A 17774-nucleotide genomic window follows, 5' to 3' on the forward strand; every position below is an offset into this window, starting at 1 on the left:
CGACAGTAATCGGCTTGATTAACAAACATATTGGCTTGTAATCTGAAACTTCATCGTCCTGTAGGATATCTTATCATGCTCTATGGTAATATTTAACAGATCATGCGCGATATAGTTGATGTTAACTTTTTATTATATCTTCGATTGCAAAATATTATTCTATTTTTGGACTAGACTAAAATATAATTATGTATTGATTGTGAATGGAACTCACATAGTTTCCGCTCTTGAGAGCCTTCTCCATGTTCTTGATGTTAACTTTTTATTATATCTTCGATTGCAAAATATTATTCTATTTTGGACTAGACTAAAATATAATTATGTATTGATTGTGAATGTAACTCACATAGTTTCCGCTCTTGAGAGCCTTCTCCATGTTCTTGATGTTAACTTTTTATTATATCTTCGATTGCAAAATGGGCCTACCCTTATTCTATTTTTGGACTAGACTAAAATATAATTATGCATTGATTGTGAATGGAACTCACATAGTTTCCGCTCTTGAGAGCCTTCTCCATGTTCTTGTCCATGTCGTGGTGATCGAGTGCCATGAAGAGCGTGTTGACCACAATGCAGAGCGTGATGAACAGCTCGACGAACGGATCGAACACTATTAGGGCCACATACTCCTGGAACTTCAACCACAGCCAGCAGCAGTCCCACACGCAGAAGATGTCGATCATGCGCAGACACTGAGCCAGCATCTTCTCCTTCATCGTCGGGCCCTCGTCGTCGTCCTCTGTCGGAAAGTAGTAGATGGACACTGAGTCCCATCCAGACATGCAATTAGTGACGGTGCTCGCAACATTCATCCACATTCAGCTTACTCCTAACTAACCTAGTGTCCGATAAACTGGTTATTCATTATTGAAAGTGTAAAACAAGCCCTCAGCCTATTCCTAACTAACAAACCTAGTGTCCAATGATCAATATTCATCATTTCATAAACTGGTTTTTCATCATTGAAAGTGTAAAAAAAGACGTCAGTCCATCCTAACTAATCTAGTGTTGTACCCAACTATAAACAGGTTATCCATCATTAAAAGTGTAAAACAAGCCCTCAGTCTACTCCTAACTAAATAACCTAGTGTCCGATAAACTTGTTCTCCATCATTGGAAGTGTAGAACAAACCCTCAATGTACTCCTAAAACAAGCCCTCAGTCTACTCCTAACTAACTAACCTAGAGTCTGATAAACTGGATCTCCATCATTGAAAGTGTAAAACAAGTCGTCAGTCTAGTGGAGAACCCAACTATAAACAGGTTCTGAGAACCCAACTATAAACAGGTTCTGAGAACCCAGTGTCAGTTGGACACTGTATACACTCTGGTCAAGAAAAATGTAGCATTCACACCAAGGGTTTAAGGATGAAAATGTTTTTAAAAGCGTTCAATAATGAATAGAATTATTTAGTGTTGTAATAAGCAGAACAATCGATTGTGTTTTAAGCGAGAGATAGAAAGGTTGTATAAAAATTGATTGTGTTCTAAGCATAATATTGGAAGTAAAATTTCATTTAAGCATATATTTGAGGTGTTTGAAGCTTAAAGGTTTTACTGATGTAAATGTTGATTGGTCGTGTTTCAAGCGTAGAGATTAGAAGGAAGTTTGTGCGAATTGAAAGTTTCTCAAATAATTGGCATTAAAATACTATAATATGGATAATGGGGGTTGATTCTGTTTTGATACCTATCAAAATTAAAAAAAACATTTCATATTTAATAGCCGACGATTCTGTTCATAGGTCTACACTATTATAGTGGGGTTCACTTTATGATGACATTATTTGATTAGTATACGTGTTGCTATCCTTTTCAAACGTTCGACAAAGCCTATAGAACTATCTTTTTCCAGCTCTGACACGTTGCCTTGTCCTCAACAATGTAGAAATATAATTAATTGAAATAAATATTCAATTCAAACTATGGGAATTCATTATTGAAATAATTAAAAATATAATTTCTTGGAGAATAAAATATGAATTATCATTCTATCAGCCATCCTCTTTGGAAGGCAGTGGCAAGGCAGAGAGTCAACAACGCTGTTCTCCTATCTTTTTCTTTCATTGTAACGTGGATCTCATCATAGATCACTGGAAAGCGATTTTGAGTTGTTTATTCCATTATTTATTCAAGAAAAAATCATTCTTAAGATTATCTATTCTAATAGATAATCTGTTGATTATGCAATTACTCAATATTTTTCTTCTCAACACTTTTGTGGAACGCTTTCAAAGTCAGCTACCAAGGTTCAATGTACTTTGATGGAACTCAAACAATTTTTAAATTTTTACATACAGAACTTGGAACAAAATACATGTATGTAGGATGTGAGTGCTCTCACTGCATACACGTTGGACATACGCATAAACACGTGAAGTTAGGATTCCGATTTACTTCTATATCTGGGGAAGCTTGGACGGTAATGTCATACTATTATCACTTCGATAATTATAATAACTAATTCGATCTTATTTGATCTATGCTCAAATTTGTGCAAGGGTATAATTCAAGTTCAAATTTATATTGTTTATTTCGCACGATGTAGGGCTTTAATACGGTCGATAATAAAGGGTTATAATAAGGTAATAAATGATGAAAAACGAGTGGCTCTACAGGTTCAGCAAATTGATTTCACACCTTATATACAATCCATTCCAGTTTTTAATTTATCAACTGGGTTTTCAACTAAGTTAATTAATAATCAACTAAGTGAACTCACTGTTCACAACATACTGTTTCCTCAAGTTGACAGTGCCAAAAAATGGATTGCTTCATGTAACTTTATTTCATCAGTTTCATAAAAATGTTGAATAATTATAATTAGTGGAACTGGTTTGGTTAAGCGATCACCCGACCAGCAGGAAAACCGAACGTCCGTTACTTATCTATTCAGAAAGATTGATTCGCTAGCTGATTGAAGTCTAGCTGTTGGAAAACTGATTCAGGATAAAAATATCTCATTGGAATTATAACTTATATTATTGATGGAATAATGAAATGAGAATGATTTTTCATGATAGCTACAATGTAATTATTATTTTTCAATATCCAACTAGAGATTATAACTAAGTGCTAAGTGAAGTGCTGGGGGAAGGATATACAGTTTTCATAACTGTACAGTTTTTACGGTGGCTTGAAGCTAAGTCAGTAGTATTTACATATTTTTATTGTTATTTACAGGCGTATGGCATATATATGACCTATCGTCTTTACATTGCCAATTATTATGAATTATAACTATAACTATGACTAGATGTGTAGTTCTATGACATGCAACTCTTTATTGTTTTAATATTATTTTATTCTTTCATTGATTCAATGATACAAAATTATTAAGTAAAATAATTTGGTGGAGGATCAACAGGCACAGCCCAACTGTTCCTCCCCCGAATTTTGATTCATTTAAATAGACCAGAAAATAGGTTATGTTTTCTCCACTTTATAAAATGAATAAGATTCGAAACATGGTTGCTACTGTATAACATGTATGGAATCCAAGTGATATTCTTCTGAAATAGAAATTAATTGAATGGATTTTTTTTTAATAATGAATAATAAAGTTCAATGAATTTCTTAGTTCCGGTTGCACGAAACCTTGTTCAAATTCATTCATAATTTAATGCCACGAGAGCCAATCAGAGAAGGGTTTATGAAGAGGAGGCTACTCTTCAATCACGGTTGAAATTTAACATTCTTTTGTGCAGGCGAGCTTCATTACAGTATTCAAATATATTCTTCAACATCTCTGAATACAATGTTCAATTCATCCAATAAAACTCATTCGAGTATCGAAATACTCGATACAAATTTAAATATAGTATCAAAATTTTGTAAACTGAAATTAAATCTTGGATTGAGGAATAACCAAAACATTTTAAAAAACAGGCCTATATCTTATATGAATTATAAAATTTTCAAATCAAAATGCTGAACAGAAAGATTATAGAACAGGAAAGTTTGATCTGTCTGATTCTCAATCTAGGTACCCTTACTCATCTATTTCATTTTTTGTGATTCATTGATATTTTCAAATGTGAATAACTTTGGAACGGTTTAATATATCGAAGTGGGATTTATGTTCATTAAAGAAGTTAAGTTGGATTTAGTATGGCGGTTCCTAGATAGCGGAACAGAAGTTTGAAGCTATATAAAAACAGTTTTTTGATTCGAATAAGATCCCCAATCAGACCTTTCGCTAAATTTCTCTTGTGGAAGAAATATTGAGCTGTTAGCATAATTTTCAATAACCCTGTAAACGAGCTGTACAATGGGATATATCTCCTTTCATTTCATACTTTATTTTTTCACAATTGCATTGGCCAGTAAAACACAAAAATTGTCTTTAGTGGATTTTTCTTTCAAGTTTGTGGAATTTCAAACACGTTATCAACTGAACTGGAATCGTTATTGTTTCTGTGAAAACTAAAATGCACCTATTAACATTGTCAGCCGACGTTTTGATTAGATTTAAATATTGATGTTTGAAACAAATATGATAATCTTGAAAAATTAGAAAAAGAATCTACCAGTTTTTGTATATTTCTACATGATATAACTCTTTCTACTAACACATAATGAGGAATACTACTAAAAAAAGGAATCAAATCACTACCACATTGGAAGCAAACTGAATACATAGTGATCGAAAATTCACGCTGCCCTAAACCCAAGAGTGTTATCATTCAGGCTGCGTGATCTTTTGATCACTCTGTATAACATTGAGGTGGTTACTGCATACTAAAAATACATAGTCTACAATCAGAATATTCTAGGACAAAAGACAGTGCAACTACATAAATACAGAATCCATCATAATAGCAGTAAGGTCCACGTTATAATGGCAGTAGAGGAAGATAGGAGAACAGCTTTGCCGATTATCTGTTTTGCCAGTGCCTTCTATAGAAGATAGCTGATACCGGTATATCTGACGTTAGCTGTTTGTTCTTGTTTAAAATAATCAATTATATCTTATTCGTCAACAAAATATATTTTGCTATGATCAAATAATAAATTTTCTTAAATGAGATAAAATATTTCGTTAACTAATTAGATTATTCTACATTGTAAAAAACCAATCTGGCAACGTTGAGGGGCTAGAATAGGATAGCGCTATCTGCTTTGTCGAATTATAGACAAGGATAGCAATACCAATGTTAATCGAATACTGTCATTATAACGTGAACCTCACTATATGCATCAAATGAACATTCATTACACATAATAAGGGTTGCATAAAATGATAGATAGGTTGCATCACAGCATTCTAAGCAAGCATTCAAACTACAGAATCCAAACTAACTACTTACCGATCTCTATATGAGAAAGCAACACACATATTCTATTTCAATGGGTATAAATGTTTCAAAGTGGATATGCCTCCATTTGAATGTTTCAAAGGGACATGTATTAAATGACTGATCATTTCGTTGAGCTCATTGAAAACCAACTGCATTCGTTCATTTATTATCAAAGATACTATGTGTGCATGAGGAATGACATCCTATTATACTGCTCTCTTAACACAAGATCAAATAAAAAATGGATGTTCAATCATAATCGAGCAACTTCATTCACAGGAGCCAATGAATCAAGCCAGTGCAAGATCGTGAATTGAATCACGGTGGTTGGAACCCCAAATGTTCCAATACTAATCTTTAAATTTCATCTTTTATTTTTTTAGGTATTTTGTCGAAATTTTTTGTTAGTGAATTATTTATTGAGATGCACTATCTCAATGGATAAATAATGAATTATTTTTCTTAAAATTTTGTTGACATCTTTTGGTTGTGAATAATTTATTGAGATGTACAATCTCTAGATGAATAAATAAAATATTTTCTCTCAAGATTCCATGAATATGAATTTGACAATTCAATTACATGACGAGTCAATAAGGGACCCAACTGTAATCAATCCTATTATATCCTTCATCAATTCCACTCAATACACAAATTTCGAAATTTTCGAAGGACATAACAGGAAACCCCGCAAAAGCGCTTTTTAAGGTATTTTCACACATAGCTATGCAAGGAAAACGTCTCGAAAGACGTAGCCGTTCTATCTTCCAAAGTTTTCTGTTTGCAAACTCTTTGCTGGTGTAAACGGGACACATTGATTAACATTGGGAGATATAGGACGGCTATATCTTCCGAAAACGAACTCCTAGCTACACGTAGCTAGGTGTGATAGGACCATCAACTTGAAAAAATGTTTTGTCTCAAAACAGGAGTTATCATAGTTCTTAAATGAGCATAAGAAATCATGTTGATCAGTTCACAAATTATAAGCATTATTAATTGAAAGAAAATGTCATATTGCAGGGGAGCTAAGGAGAAAATTGTGACAATTTATGCTGCTCTACCTTGTAGCATACTGTGATAAACTTTGCCTCAGTTATGAGTGTTATTTTTCATAACTATTGATGTTGGAACACCTATACTACTGCGAAACTATCTACAAATACTATTCTACAACTGCAAAATAATTCAAATATGTCCCAATATTATTTACCTACATGGTAAATTTTGTACAAAATTCATAACTAAACGGCGAACGTAATGGAATATATTCAATATAATATCAATAAGAAATACTGGAAGTGGGAAATGTTGAATATTAGGATTATCTGAATATTTTCAATAGTTATTAAAAGTAGTGTATATGTGGTATACTGTTCAAAACTGTTGAATAATATTATTGCACATACCAATCAATACCGTGTTTTCTGTAGAACTAATTGTAAATTAACAAGATGAGATCATAGTAATTATTGTGAAATTATAAGAGTAAATTCTATCCTGTTCAAAATGATATCCTCTCACTAAATGCGAGAAAAACATTTCAAATGAGAAATGCATTACATGGGGTAACAGGTCGAGAACAATCGTAGAAAGTTGAAGACAAAAATTAGTTTTTTTTTTCAAAATACATGCCCTGACCGAGCAAGCTGAATAATACTCTCACACACACAAACACTCAAACAATTTCATTTCACACACATACACACACCGTCATAGCAAATAAATGTCTGTTTTGAAACAGCATAATACATACAAATAACATTCAGATACTAAATACTGAGCGAGGAGGGAATATATCAATGTATCACACAATGTATTGATTGGAGATGAGAGAGATATTGTGGTAAATAAGTATATAAAAAGGTTTTGAACTTGTTATTTTGTTATGTATGTAATGTATTCGAACAAGTCTTGATTTGATTTTATATGTTTTGTTTTTATTAATTTTGACTGAATGGTATAATTTCTGAAGATATGTTGGGAGATGTCAATATATTAGAATGAAAAAATGTTGTTTAGTTTGACTTTTAGAACGCTAACGGTGTATAAACACAGAGAGCGGTTAGGCGTTCCGAGTTTTGCGTTCCAGAAAACTGAAGTTGATCATTGAAGTATCGGAGAGAGATATTTTTCCATTTTGATGATCAATTATTATAGGGATTGCATATAATAGCTTCTGTTCAATATATTGTCAACCTTTAAATACCTCCGAAAGGAGAGGCTTTCATTTTCTGTGAAAAGGATATAATAAAGCTTCATTATTATGGTATAGATTACCTCATTATTATAGGAGAAAGAGAGAGAGAGAGACACGCTTATCATACAATTGAATTGATGCTGAAGCTTCAGATACTAGCTCCCTGTTTGATAATATCTTGTTTTTCTTCAATTTACGGAATTGAGAAATCCAACTATAACGCTTGTCTCTATTCTGTGCATGTAAAGAACGTGGACCGTAGAACTCGGAACGCCTGTGTGCACACACCCTAATGTGGTATTGCGATCCATTATGAAGACAATACTTCCTGTGCCGTACTCAAAAACGATCTATAAGAAGTTCCTAGTGAAGTTGGGTTTGGTTCCCAGTAACAGATCTTCTACAATCGTTCTGATGTGTTCCTGTTATTGTTTACCAGGGAACAACATTGAGTCTCATTGAGAACATTCTCATGAATCGTTTATGATTTAGGGCCAAGCCACACAAATCGTTTTTTCAGACGTTTTCAGATGAGTCGACAGAGCAGGAAGCTCTCCAATTGACTGATCATCAGCTGATTCCCGAATTACAACCAAATCAGAAAATCGGAGAGCTCCCTGCCCTGCCGACTCGTCTTAGAACACACGATAAAACGCTTCGTGTGGCTTGGCCCTTAAGCTGCGTTTACACCAAAGCTATTAACAAAATGTTTATTTTTCCGTCCTTATAGATTCTATTAGATTGAACATAACTTATCATACACATGATGTGCATATGTGTTTGTCAAGCTACGTTTAATCTAATTGAATCTATAAGGACGGAAAATAATCATTTTTTTAATAACTTTGGTGCAAGCGCAGCTTTATTCTCAGTTTACGTTATAGAGTTTGAATGTTGAGTATCATCAATTCCTTTCATTTAAAGAACTATTATCTTTCTACAAGCATAATTATTTTAGTATACTCATTTCCCAAATTCTTCACTTGTATTCATTGTGAACTTGGAATGAAGATTATTTTGAATGATCATGTGGGGTATTGTAATTCGAATAAGCTGAATTGTATAGTCCAGAGCACAATTCACTGAATAAACAATCTCCACATCAACATTGATATTTTCCCTCGAATATTTGAAATGTTTTTCAGACTGTACCTGAAACTTGTATTGAACATCATTTGACATTCAATTTTAGAAATAATACGAGTATTATAGTCTCTCAATTGAAATAGGTATTGAACAAGATTTTCTGCAATTTTTTCTCAATCAAACTGTTTTATAAATCATTGAGGTATATAACCTTAGTATTTATAGGAATTCCTTAGTATATAGGAATCTTATTGGAAATTGTATTTTTCTTTTTCAAGTAGAGTGAATTGTAGTGTCAGATTGCGAGTCGACATTGAACAGTTTTGAAACCCAGACACTAATCCTCCAATAATTAATTTTTTACTCAAACTCTGGAATTGTGAAAGACAGATCAAGTCTTTACAGATTTTCCATAAAATTCTTTCTTTTATTAAATGATTTTTTATCTGATAAATATGATCACTGAATCTATAAGTATTTTTCTACATTCTATTTGTCCTATTGGAATAGTTCATATAGATGCTTTGCTCCTATTTTCTCCAAATACTTGATCGTCAAGAAAGATAATGGTTCAAGCGTACTGTTATAGATAACAAAGGTCAAACTGATATGTTTCACAAAGAGATGTTTAGAATTGATGGGAGCAGGTACTAAATTTAATACAGAACACTATTTGAAAATATTCATGTATGCGATCTATTATATCAGGAATGGAATATTAGGGACTATAAGCCTGTATTTCATTCTCAATCATTTTATGATTATGTTTTTTATCATTGTTGAGTAAAATAATAAATGAATGGATTGATACAGTCTGAAAAACATTCCATGTCACAAACAAGTATCCAATAGTACAATGCTACATAGAAAAATCATCAATAGAATTTATAACAAACACATGTAACAGTACAATATAATGGAAGAAGATTCAAGAGCAGAATAAGATACACATGACACAAAAACACATCGATACTGCACGAAACATTCAATACAAATATCAAAGATAATGATCGAAAATTAGGAGAAGTAAAAAGGTATTGAAAAACATGTTCATAACTGGACATCAAAAGTCAGGAAAGAAATAGCTGGACTTTAAATGGAGATAAAGCCTATTAAATAATATCATTTCAATGATTTGTTCTTTGTATCTAAATAAATAATAAATAAAAACTGTGAATGCAGGGTGAACAATCAGAATAAGTTCTGAGAACGTATATTTCCAATTATTCTTTTGGAAATAAGATGATCACTTATCGTAATCGCCTAAAAGTTGGATATGATTATCTAATAGAATTTAGGAATGGTTGAGGGGCGTTATATATGTTGAAGAGTTATTTATATATTATAATTTGAAAGAATTTAGGCCGGTTACAGAGCTCGACCGACCGTCAGTGCGTACGTCAGTCGCGCTTGTCTTTTCCATAGAGATTCCATGTATCTATACAGAGCAGGACTGACGGCACGCATGCGCACCGTCAGGACCAGGCGTTTTATACAGCGTACGAAGACCATCAGTCGAGCTCGTGCGCATCCGTTCCATCGGTTGACTGACGCGCTATTAAAACGAATAGAAGCTTTTAGAGCTGTACTGATCAGTAGCCCGATCGCAACATAACCTATGTGCTGACACCTCTGCCCGACAATCAGCTGTTATTGAATTTAATAGCATAATGATTGAATTCAATTAATAGTTTCATATTTGAATTCAAAGTTTTTCTATACATTTCTAAATTTTTTATTGAAAAAAAATCATATATTATTGATATTATCTACATTTTTTTGATCCGTAGCTCAAACTGACTGCAAGTATTCCCAATGGTAATACAAGCTCGAAATAACTCATCAAAATTTCTAATGGACATTCTGAGGTAGTTGAAAAATGTATCTTCACCCCAAGCAATGATGTATATAATGGTACTAAATTCCCTTTGAATTGCTCTTTGGACGACCATCGGGTGGACTTGATATCTACGTATTTAATCTTTCGTTCACGAATATAATAAGCTGCAATTAAACAATCTGTAAAGGCGTCCATTTTGTGAGCCAGAAAAACTTATGTATGGTCAGGATGGTGCATACGCACTGACGGTCGGTCGAGCTCTGTAACCGGCCTTAGGAATGGTTGTGGGGTGTGATAGATAAATGTTGAAGAAATTAGGAATATATCAGGAGTGTTTTATAAAAGGGAGTAATTGTTTGATTTCCTTGCCTATTATCTATTCTTTGTAATGATGTATGTTCAAGATGATTTTTTGATGAAGGTAATGCCCACATGAGCTCTAGGCTTGTGCGTGGGTAATGAGGCGAATGATGATGGTAAACAAAAGGAAGTACAGTTTTAAGCGGGTTCCGAACCACCAGGAAACGATTTTACAACTCATGAATCATCATATTCAGAGAAGTTGTCTCAAGTGGTCACCCTTCCAAAGGGTGTGCCAGGCGCCTGATTCTCAACTCATCTTGATTTGGGAATACATGTATAAAGATGTAATATAGTGTGGTCCACTTCCCGGCTATATGTCTTGAATAGCTATTGAATATGGGCTATGTTCCAGTTACGTATTCATTAATTTGTTGTATTTTACTCATTTTAATATTATTTGCTCAACATTTATCCATATCATACTTTTTAATCTGTATTTTCTCAAATTTATTTTAATATAATATTAATTTTCATAATTTAGTTTATCGATTTTAAATTCAGCGAATTATGCCAGGCCCTCACAAACACAGGCTTAAGCCTACATGTGAGTCTCTCACAACGTAAGTGTATATATAAATGTACTTACTGTAACTGTATTATTTACCTACTGTATTATTTTGTAAATTGTGAAAATAAATTGATTTTATTTGATAATTGGATAGCTAGAAATATCTTACGTTACTTGTCCGTAAATGTCTCTTGCATGGCTCGCATATCTCTGCTAATGCCTCGACTGTAAACATAATGCTCAGCCCTGCAAACGGCCACTTTACGGCGACGTGACTTATTTATTTAATTTATTCAGTTAAACACAATTATTATACTTATGTGAAAAGGCATAACAGGCTTATGCCAAAAACTATCCCTTCTCAAATTTATACTATAGTCCAAATCAAAATGTAGGTTAAGCTTATATCACTTATTGAAATAACTACTCACACTTCAAAAAACTAACAAATATCCATCTCGCACTTCTAAAAACTAACAAATTTTCAAAATATCCAGCTATAATAATTATTATTGATCCGCTAAATTCTTCTGCTAGGGTTTCGGGATGTTGTATTTCTATTGTTGATGAGAAAATTTGATGTTGATAAATGAGTTCAAAATATATAATGATGACGTGGAGGACTAACTAAGAGAGGAATGAGGAAATGATGATTGAATGACATCAGTTACTTTTATGCAGAGAATGCTGCCTACTTGTGCGTAAGTGATGAAGTCGATGATGATGATGATGATGATGAATGAACCCGCAGTTTCAGGTGGGTTCCATACCACCGCTATATATTTTTTTATCTGTCTGTCAGTGTGTGCATGTATGAATGAGTGATTTAAATGGAATAGGATGATGGGGATGAGGAGATAACAACAGAATGACAACGGAAAAAGAATTGCTGTAGGATACCAACATTTACAAATGAGATATTCCTTCAAATATCAATCAATGCAGGAAGGAAAGACATGCAATAGTGTGACAATCTAGAGAAAACATATGATAGATTTACCGACATCAATTTACTATAAGAACCACAACAATAACATATAATAATAAACTGAAATGAAGCATACAAACACACACAAAAATCACATCAATAACAACACTAATGATAAAAAGTAAAATGACACATTGATTTAAAGGTTTGATGGGGAGGGAGAAAATTAAATTTGGGGGAAAATTGAATATTGATAGACATGAAAAATGAAAGAATGGACACAGTTTTATCCAGGTGGGTTCAATTTAGATGGGAACGCCATTACTCAATTGTAAAAGGAGGATATCAATGTATCTATTGGGAAAAAAATACCGGATCTTCCTGATTGTTACGGAACTGTTATAACAGGGAGAACTCCAAGTATTTTCACTGTTCTTTTCATTGAAACAGAAAGTATTCAACAGATCTCCAGTACTGGTTTCATCTCAAAAAATATCCGGCAAATTTCAAGCATTGTTCTCTCAGAACAGAAAGTATTTATCGATTTTGAATTTTGGAAATGCGAGGACTAGACATATTTCAAGAGAAGTTGTTCTCGTAAGAACAGAAAAGACATGACAGTATATTTCCAGTGTTGTTTTGTCGTAACAGGAAGAACTTGGAAGATATTCAGTGTTGATTCAAGGTTATTTCAGAATATGAATACTATATAGATGAGGTTTACCTATTTATTCATTGAATAATTGTGTGCTGAAACTAAGAAATATTGCTAACCATTCAAAGATTAATATTCAAGAATGGGCGATACTCTATGTTTTTACTGAGACTGTTTGTAATTAAGAGATGCTTCTCTATTCAGGCCGCTATCACAGTACTATCACAGTACCATCACAATACTATCACAGTACTATCACAGTACTATCATAGTACTATCACAGTACTATCACAGGACCATTACAATACTATCACAGTACTATCACAATACTATCATAATACTATTAACAGTACTATCACAGTACTATCACAATACTATCACAGTGATATCACAGCACCATCACAATACTATCACAATACTATCACAGTACTATCACAGTACTATCACAGTACTAGGCATACTATCACAGCAAAAGATATTAGGTTTGTTATCTAAGATATAGTACGTCATCTATAGTACTATAGATTATTTGGTTCAGTTAATTGGGAGTATCCAACTCATTTATTTATCATATTATAAATTGCACTACAATGAGGATTTCTATACCTACCGTAAGAGACTCATTGGAAAATAATTTATGCATGTAACTCTTTTTAATGAATAGATGAATGATTTTATTATGGATTTATTGAAAAAAAAAATGATATATTAATAAGAATCGAACATTTTTCACTTGACCGTCAGTGATTTAACTTCGCAGATAAATAAAGTAAATTAGATTTTTGAGTAGCCAAATTGTAATGATTAATTTTAATTTGTATTCAGAATATTCAAGCAGCATACAATCAAAATTTTTGTTCTTGTAATGAATAAATGGATATTATTCTTCTATAGTATTAATACAACCTATTGTTTCTGCATATTTAATAGAAACTCATCCATTATCAACATACATTGAATAAAACAAAAACTGCATTCATTTCACTACTAAATGAAGCATACTTCAGATGCATTATATATTTATTTACAGAATGTGAGGATTGAGTATCCTGATATGGATCTAAATTAAGATGTATGAAACGAAAATTTACAATGATGTACAGAGATGATAAATCGGATGATTTATGAATGTTAGGAGGATGAATAATTTATTTTAATAGATTTAATAGGATAAAAATAATGATTCCAGACTTATTCAAATTTTGAATATCCAATCTTTTTTTTATAAAATTGATACGTGAATAAGTGAATTCACAATTCACCTCAAATTCAATTTATTGACTGCAAATTTATATTATATTTATATTATCAATATGTTACAGGGAAGATGGGCGAAGTAACACTGTAGATGCAAAGGCCGGTATCATTGATGTTATTACATTTATCGAGATAAATGAATAATAACCATATCCTAATTGGTATTAAATTTCAAGAAAATTGATCAATAAAACTTTTCAGGCATCATCATTTTTCTTCTTCACATAATAGGTACCCTATTGAGAAAAAATTGGCTTGTGCATAGGAAAAAGTTACATAAAGTTGGCTTGTGCAATTTTTTAGAATAGAAAATTAAAACAAAAAGGTTATGCCAATGTAAAAACACGATACGGCCAGAATTCAAAAAACTAGTGTCTATGGAATCTGTTTTATGATTCAATTCTTCATTCTATGATATTTTCAATGATAACGATTATATTCAAATAACGAATGTTCTATGAAATCTATTCTATGATTCAATTATTCTGTATCCTATGACATTCAAGCTGATCAGTTGAAGTAAAATCGTTCAAGTACAATATCTTTCGGAAAGAACACTCCTTATCAGAAAAAATGATACTGTAAAGCAGCCTATCTTGATAAGGACAGACTGTTGCACGATACTAGCCGCTATTATAACGGCAATAATAATTGGAGGAAAAAACTGTAAAAGAGTTTTTTGTATCAGATCAGGATTGCGTATCTTGATACATAAGCATACTGTTGCGAAAGAGCTTACCTCCTCGATTGCTGGCTCTGCTGTGTCTCCTAGCAGCTTGATCTATGATATCACTCAGCACCATTACATCTAGAGAAAAATTAACAATTGCAATTAAAAATCAATAATTGAAATGAATAGAATTATATTATCACAATTTTATGACAATATAACTTCCAATAAATCTACACAAATGGCCGAACAACAGTGAAAAGGTGTTACAGTAATAATACTGTTATGGATGAGGCCTTTAGAAGGATGGCAGGAGGCGAGGGGTTTCTGGTAAACAACACGGAGGAGACAGAGGGGCTTCTGGATCGTTCTAGTGTGTTCCAGTTTTGGTGAGAGGAACTATCGACCAATGGCAAGCGTAATCTGGGAGTCTCTGGCAAGCTCCATGCACTGTGATTGGTCGGGCTTCTGCGACACCACCAGAACCCTCTTGAATGTTCTGTTGCTTATATAAATGGCGCGAGTTTCAGTCGGGAGACCAGTTGACAGAATACATTCGTATTGCTCGTTTCTTCTCTTATCATGACAGACTAGTGATAACAGACTTTTGTAGTTGCTTATACAGTTTATTATTCTTGGTGACAGTTATTTATATTAGTTAACGTAAATTTGTGATAATTCTGTGTAATTTATTAGGTAGTTATCAGTTTATAGTTTACCTCTGTGGGTTATAGTATTGTAAGTAATAAATCTAATCAGTATAAATCGCATCAAGTGTTTTATCAGTGAAGAAACCCTTAACAATACATATTTTTAAGGATGATGATAATGTGTATTTCAAGTGAGTACCATTTATTCACACAGCTCTAATTTCTCATTATTTGTATGTTTTCCAGTTTAGAACTCGGTCTGGTCCTCCCAGTGTGTATAATTTACCCCCTCTAACACTAAACTTTATGTTGATAGTACAATATGGCAATCAATGTATTGAAACTGGAATACGCGCACGGATCAAAAAGTTTTTTTATTTTTTTTACACTTATAGTACAACATGATTGTAATATTTTCGAGATCTGTAGACTCAATATGAGAATTTAATGGATTTGATTGAGAGTTATCAGTAACTCAGTGAAGCATTATTTATAGTGAGGTCCACATTACAATAAAAGGTAGTTGGTCTAGAGGGAGAGAGAACTTTGTAACTCAGCCTCATAGGAGGAAATTATTTGAGAGGAAGGGATTTGCACCCTGCTATGCAGGGTGCAAATTTTATAATACACTTCCAAGCTTTTTGAAACTATTATCAACTAACTGTGGATTGATTGAGAAAATTCAAAGCTAACCTTCATAAATTCTTAATAGAAAAAGCCTATTACTCGGTGGATGAGTTTCTGAAAAACCATCCTTGAAGTATTGTAAATTTTGATGTATTTGTTATGACTGACATGCTATATTTTTTCTAATTGACGCATTCTTGTACATTTTTATGTATATTTGAATAAAGATGATTGATTGATTGGTTAACATTGGTGTTGCTATCCTTGTCTATCATTCACAAATCAGACAGCGATATCCTTCTCCAGTTCCACAACGTTGCCAGATCGGCAACGGCATTGTATTTTAACAAAGTAGAAATATAATCAATATCAACAAGTTATCAAATCTCAAACATGGTAATTTAATATTATTGAATCACTAAAAAATGAATTTTCTTATCGAACAAAATATAATTGATTATTTTAAACATGAATGGACAGTTACTATTGCATCAGATATACCGGTATCGGCTATTCTCTTGCTATTCGCAGTGACTGAGCCGAGAATTGGCAACAATGTTCTATCTTCCTTCACTGCCATTATAATGTGAACCTCACTGTGAAATTGAAATACTGTTCAGCGGATTGCCTATATCATCAAGTGTAGGAGTCGACGACTAAAAGCAGTAACGAGGCAAATATATGTACAGATGTTTGCTGATGGCTGTACTTGAATTTTGTTGAGAATGAATCTTTGTTTACATATTATGGACATGTCACCCTTCTTATCAAGCAGCATAGATAAAATTCCTTATCAACATGCTCCATACAGAACGACAAATGAAAAAAAATCCCTTTTCATATCATTCTCCACACAGAAATTAATTTCATCCTCCAAGAATAAATGAAAAAAAATTGATTGGAGAGTGAAGTTTCATTTCTGAGCAAAATACAATTATGGAAAGTTTGATAAATTACTTTTATTTACTGTATAAATGTTCGAATAGATAGATAATGGAAAGTTAGATTTGCACTTACCTCTCATATCAACTACTGTTTGTTGTTGTGGCTCTATAAAAGGATTATCTTGGTGTTTACTTTTTACTGTTGAATCATCCAGGTCAGATGGATCCTGAAAAATATTGAATAAATCATGGAATTTAAAAATTTACAATATAAAAATGATCGAAATTAATAAGTTATATAATAATTGGAAATAGAATAATAGAATATTCATTTACTGGGAATAAAGGATATCTAGATTCAGATCCAGGTAAGGACATCAGAAATATCGAGATGACTTGAGTCACAGTCATCTACTGAAGAAATAAGACATAAGACTACACTCAAATATTCAAAATTGAATAAAAATTGATGCAAGAAAAATAAACGCCTCAAGTAACCTTCCCTATGAGATCCTCTGAATTTAAATCATGAGATAACTATTATCAAACAAAATTTCAAATTCAAAGCTTTCAATCACTTTGAAGATTTGATTCGATTCCGAAACTTCTTTATTGTCCCATGAATACAATAGAAGACTTCTGCTACTGCAAATATTGACAACCGGTGGAACATCTGGAAGAATATTCTATGAGGGCTATTATTCAAAAAAATTTTGCCAGCCTGGGAATTGAACCCGGTTTCTCCTACTTGCTAGATAGGTATCCATCAACTAAATTCACCAAACTGACAATCTCTGGATAGCAGC

At 32.7% G+C, this 17774-nt stretch overlaps 1 protein-coding gene across 2 annotated transcripts in view; it reads right to left on the reverse strand.

Moving 5' to 3' along the window:
• LOC111053236 (sodium channel protein para) overlaps positions 1 to 17774 on the reverse strand; it is a 265185-nt gene that overhangs the window by 78326 nt on the left and 169085 nt on the right. For both annotated transcript variants that reach the window (XM_039435819.1, XM_039435820.1), the window contains 3 exons: positions 17102 to 17195; positions 14877 to 14945; positions 489 to 763 (listed from right to left, as the gene is read on the reverse strand). In XM_039435819.1, coding sequence (XP_039291753.1) covers positions 489 to 763; positions 14877 to 14945; positions 17102 to 17195 — 438 coding nt within the window. The remainder of the gene's footprint in view (positions 1 to 488; positions 764 to 14876; positions 14946 to 17101; positions 17196 to 17774) is intronic.

This window comes from Nilaparvata lugens, chromosome 9 (genome assembly GCF_014356525.2).
Source record: "Nilaparvata lugens isolate BPH chromosome 9, ASM1435652v1, whole genome shotgun sequence".
Classification (NCBI taxonomy): Eukaryota; Metazoa; Arthropoda; class Insecta; order Hemiptera; family Delphacidae; genus Nilaparvata; species Nilaparvata lugens.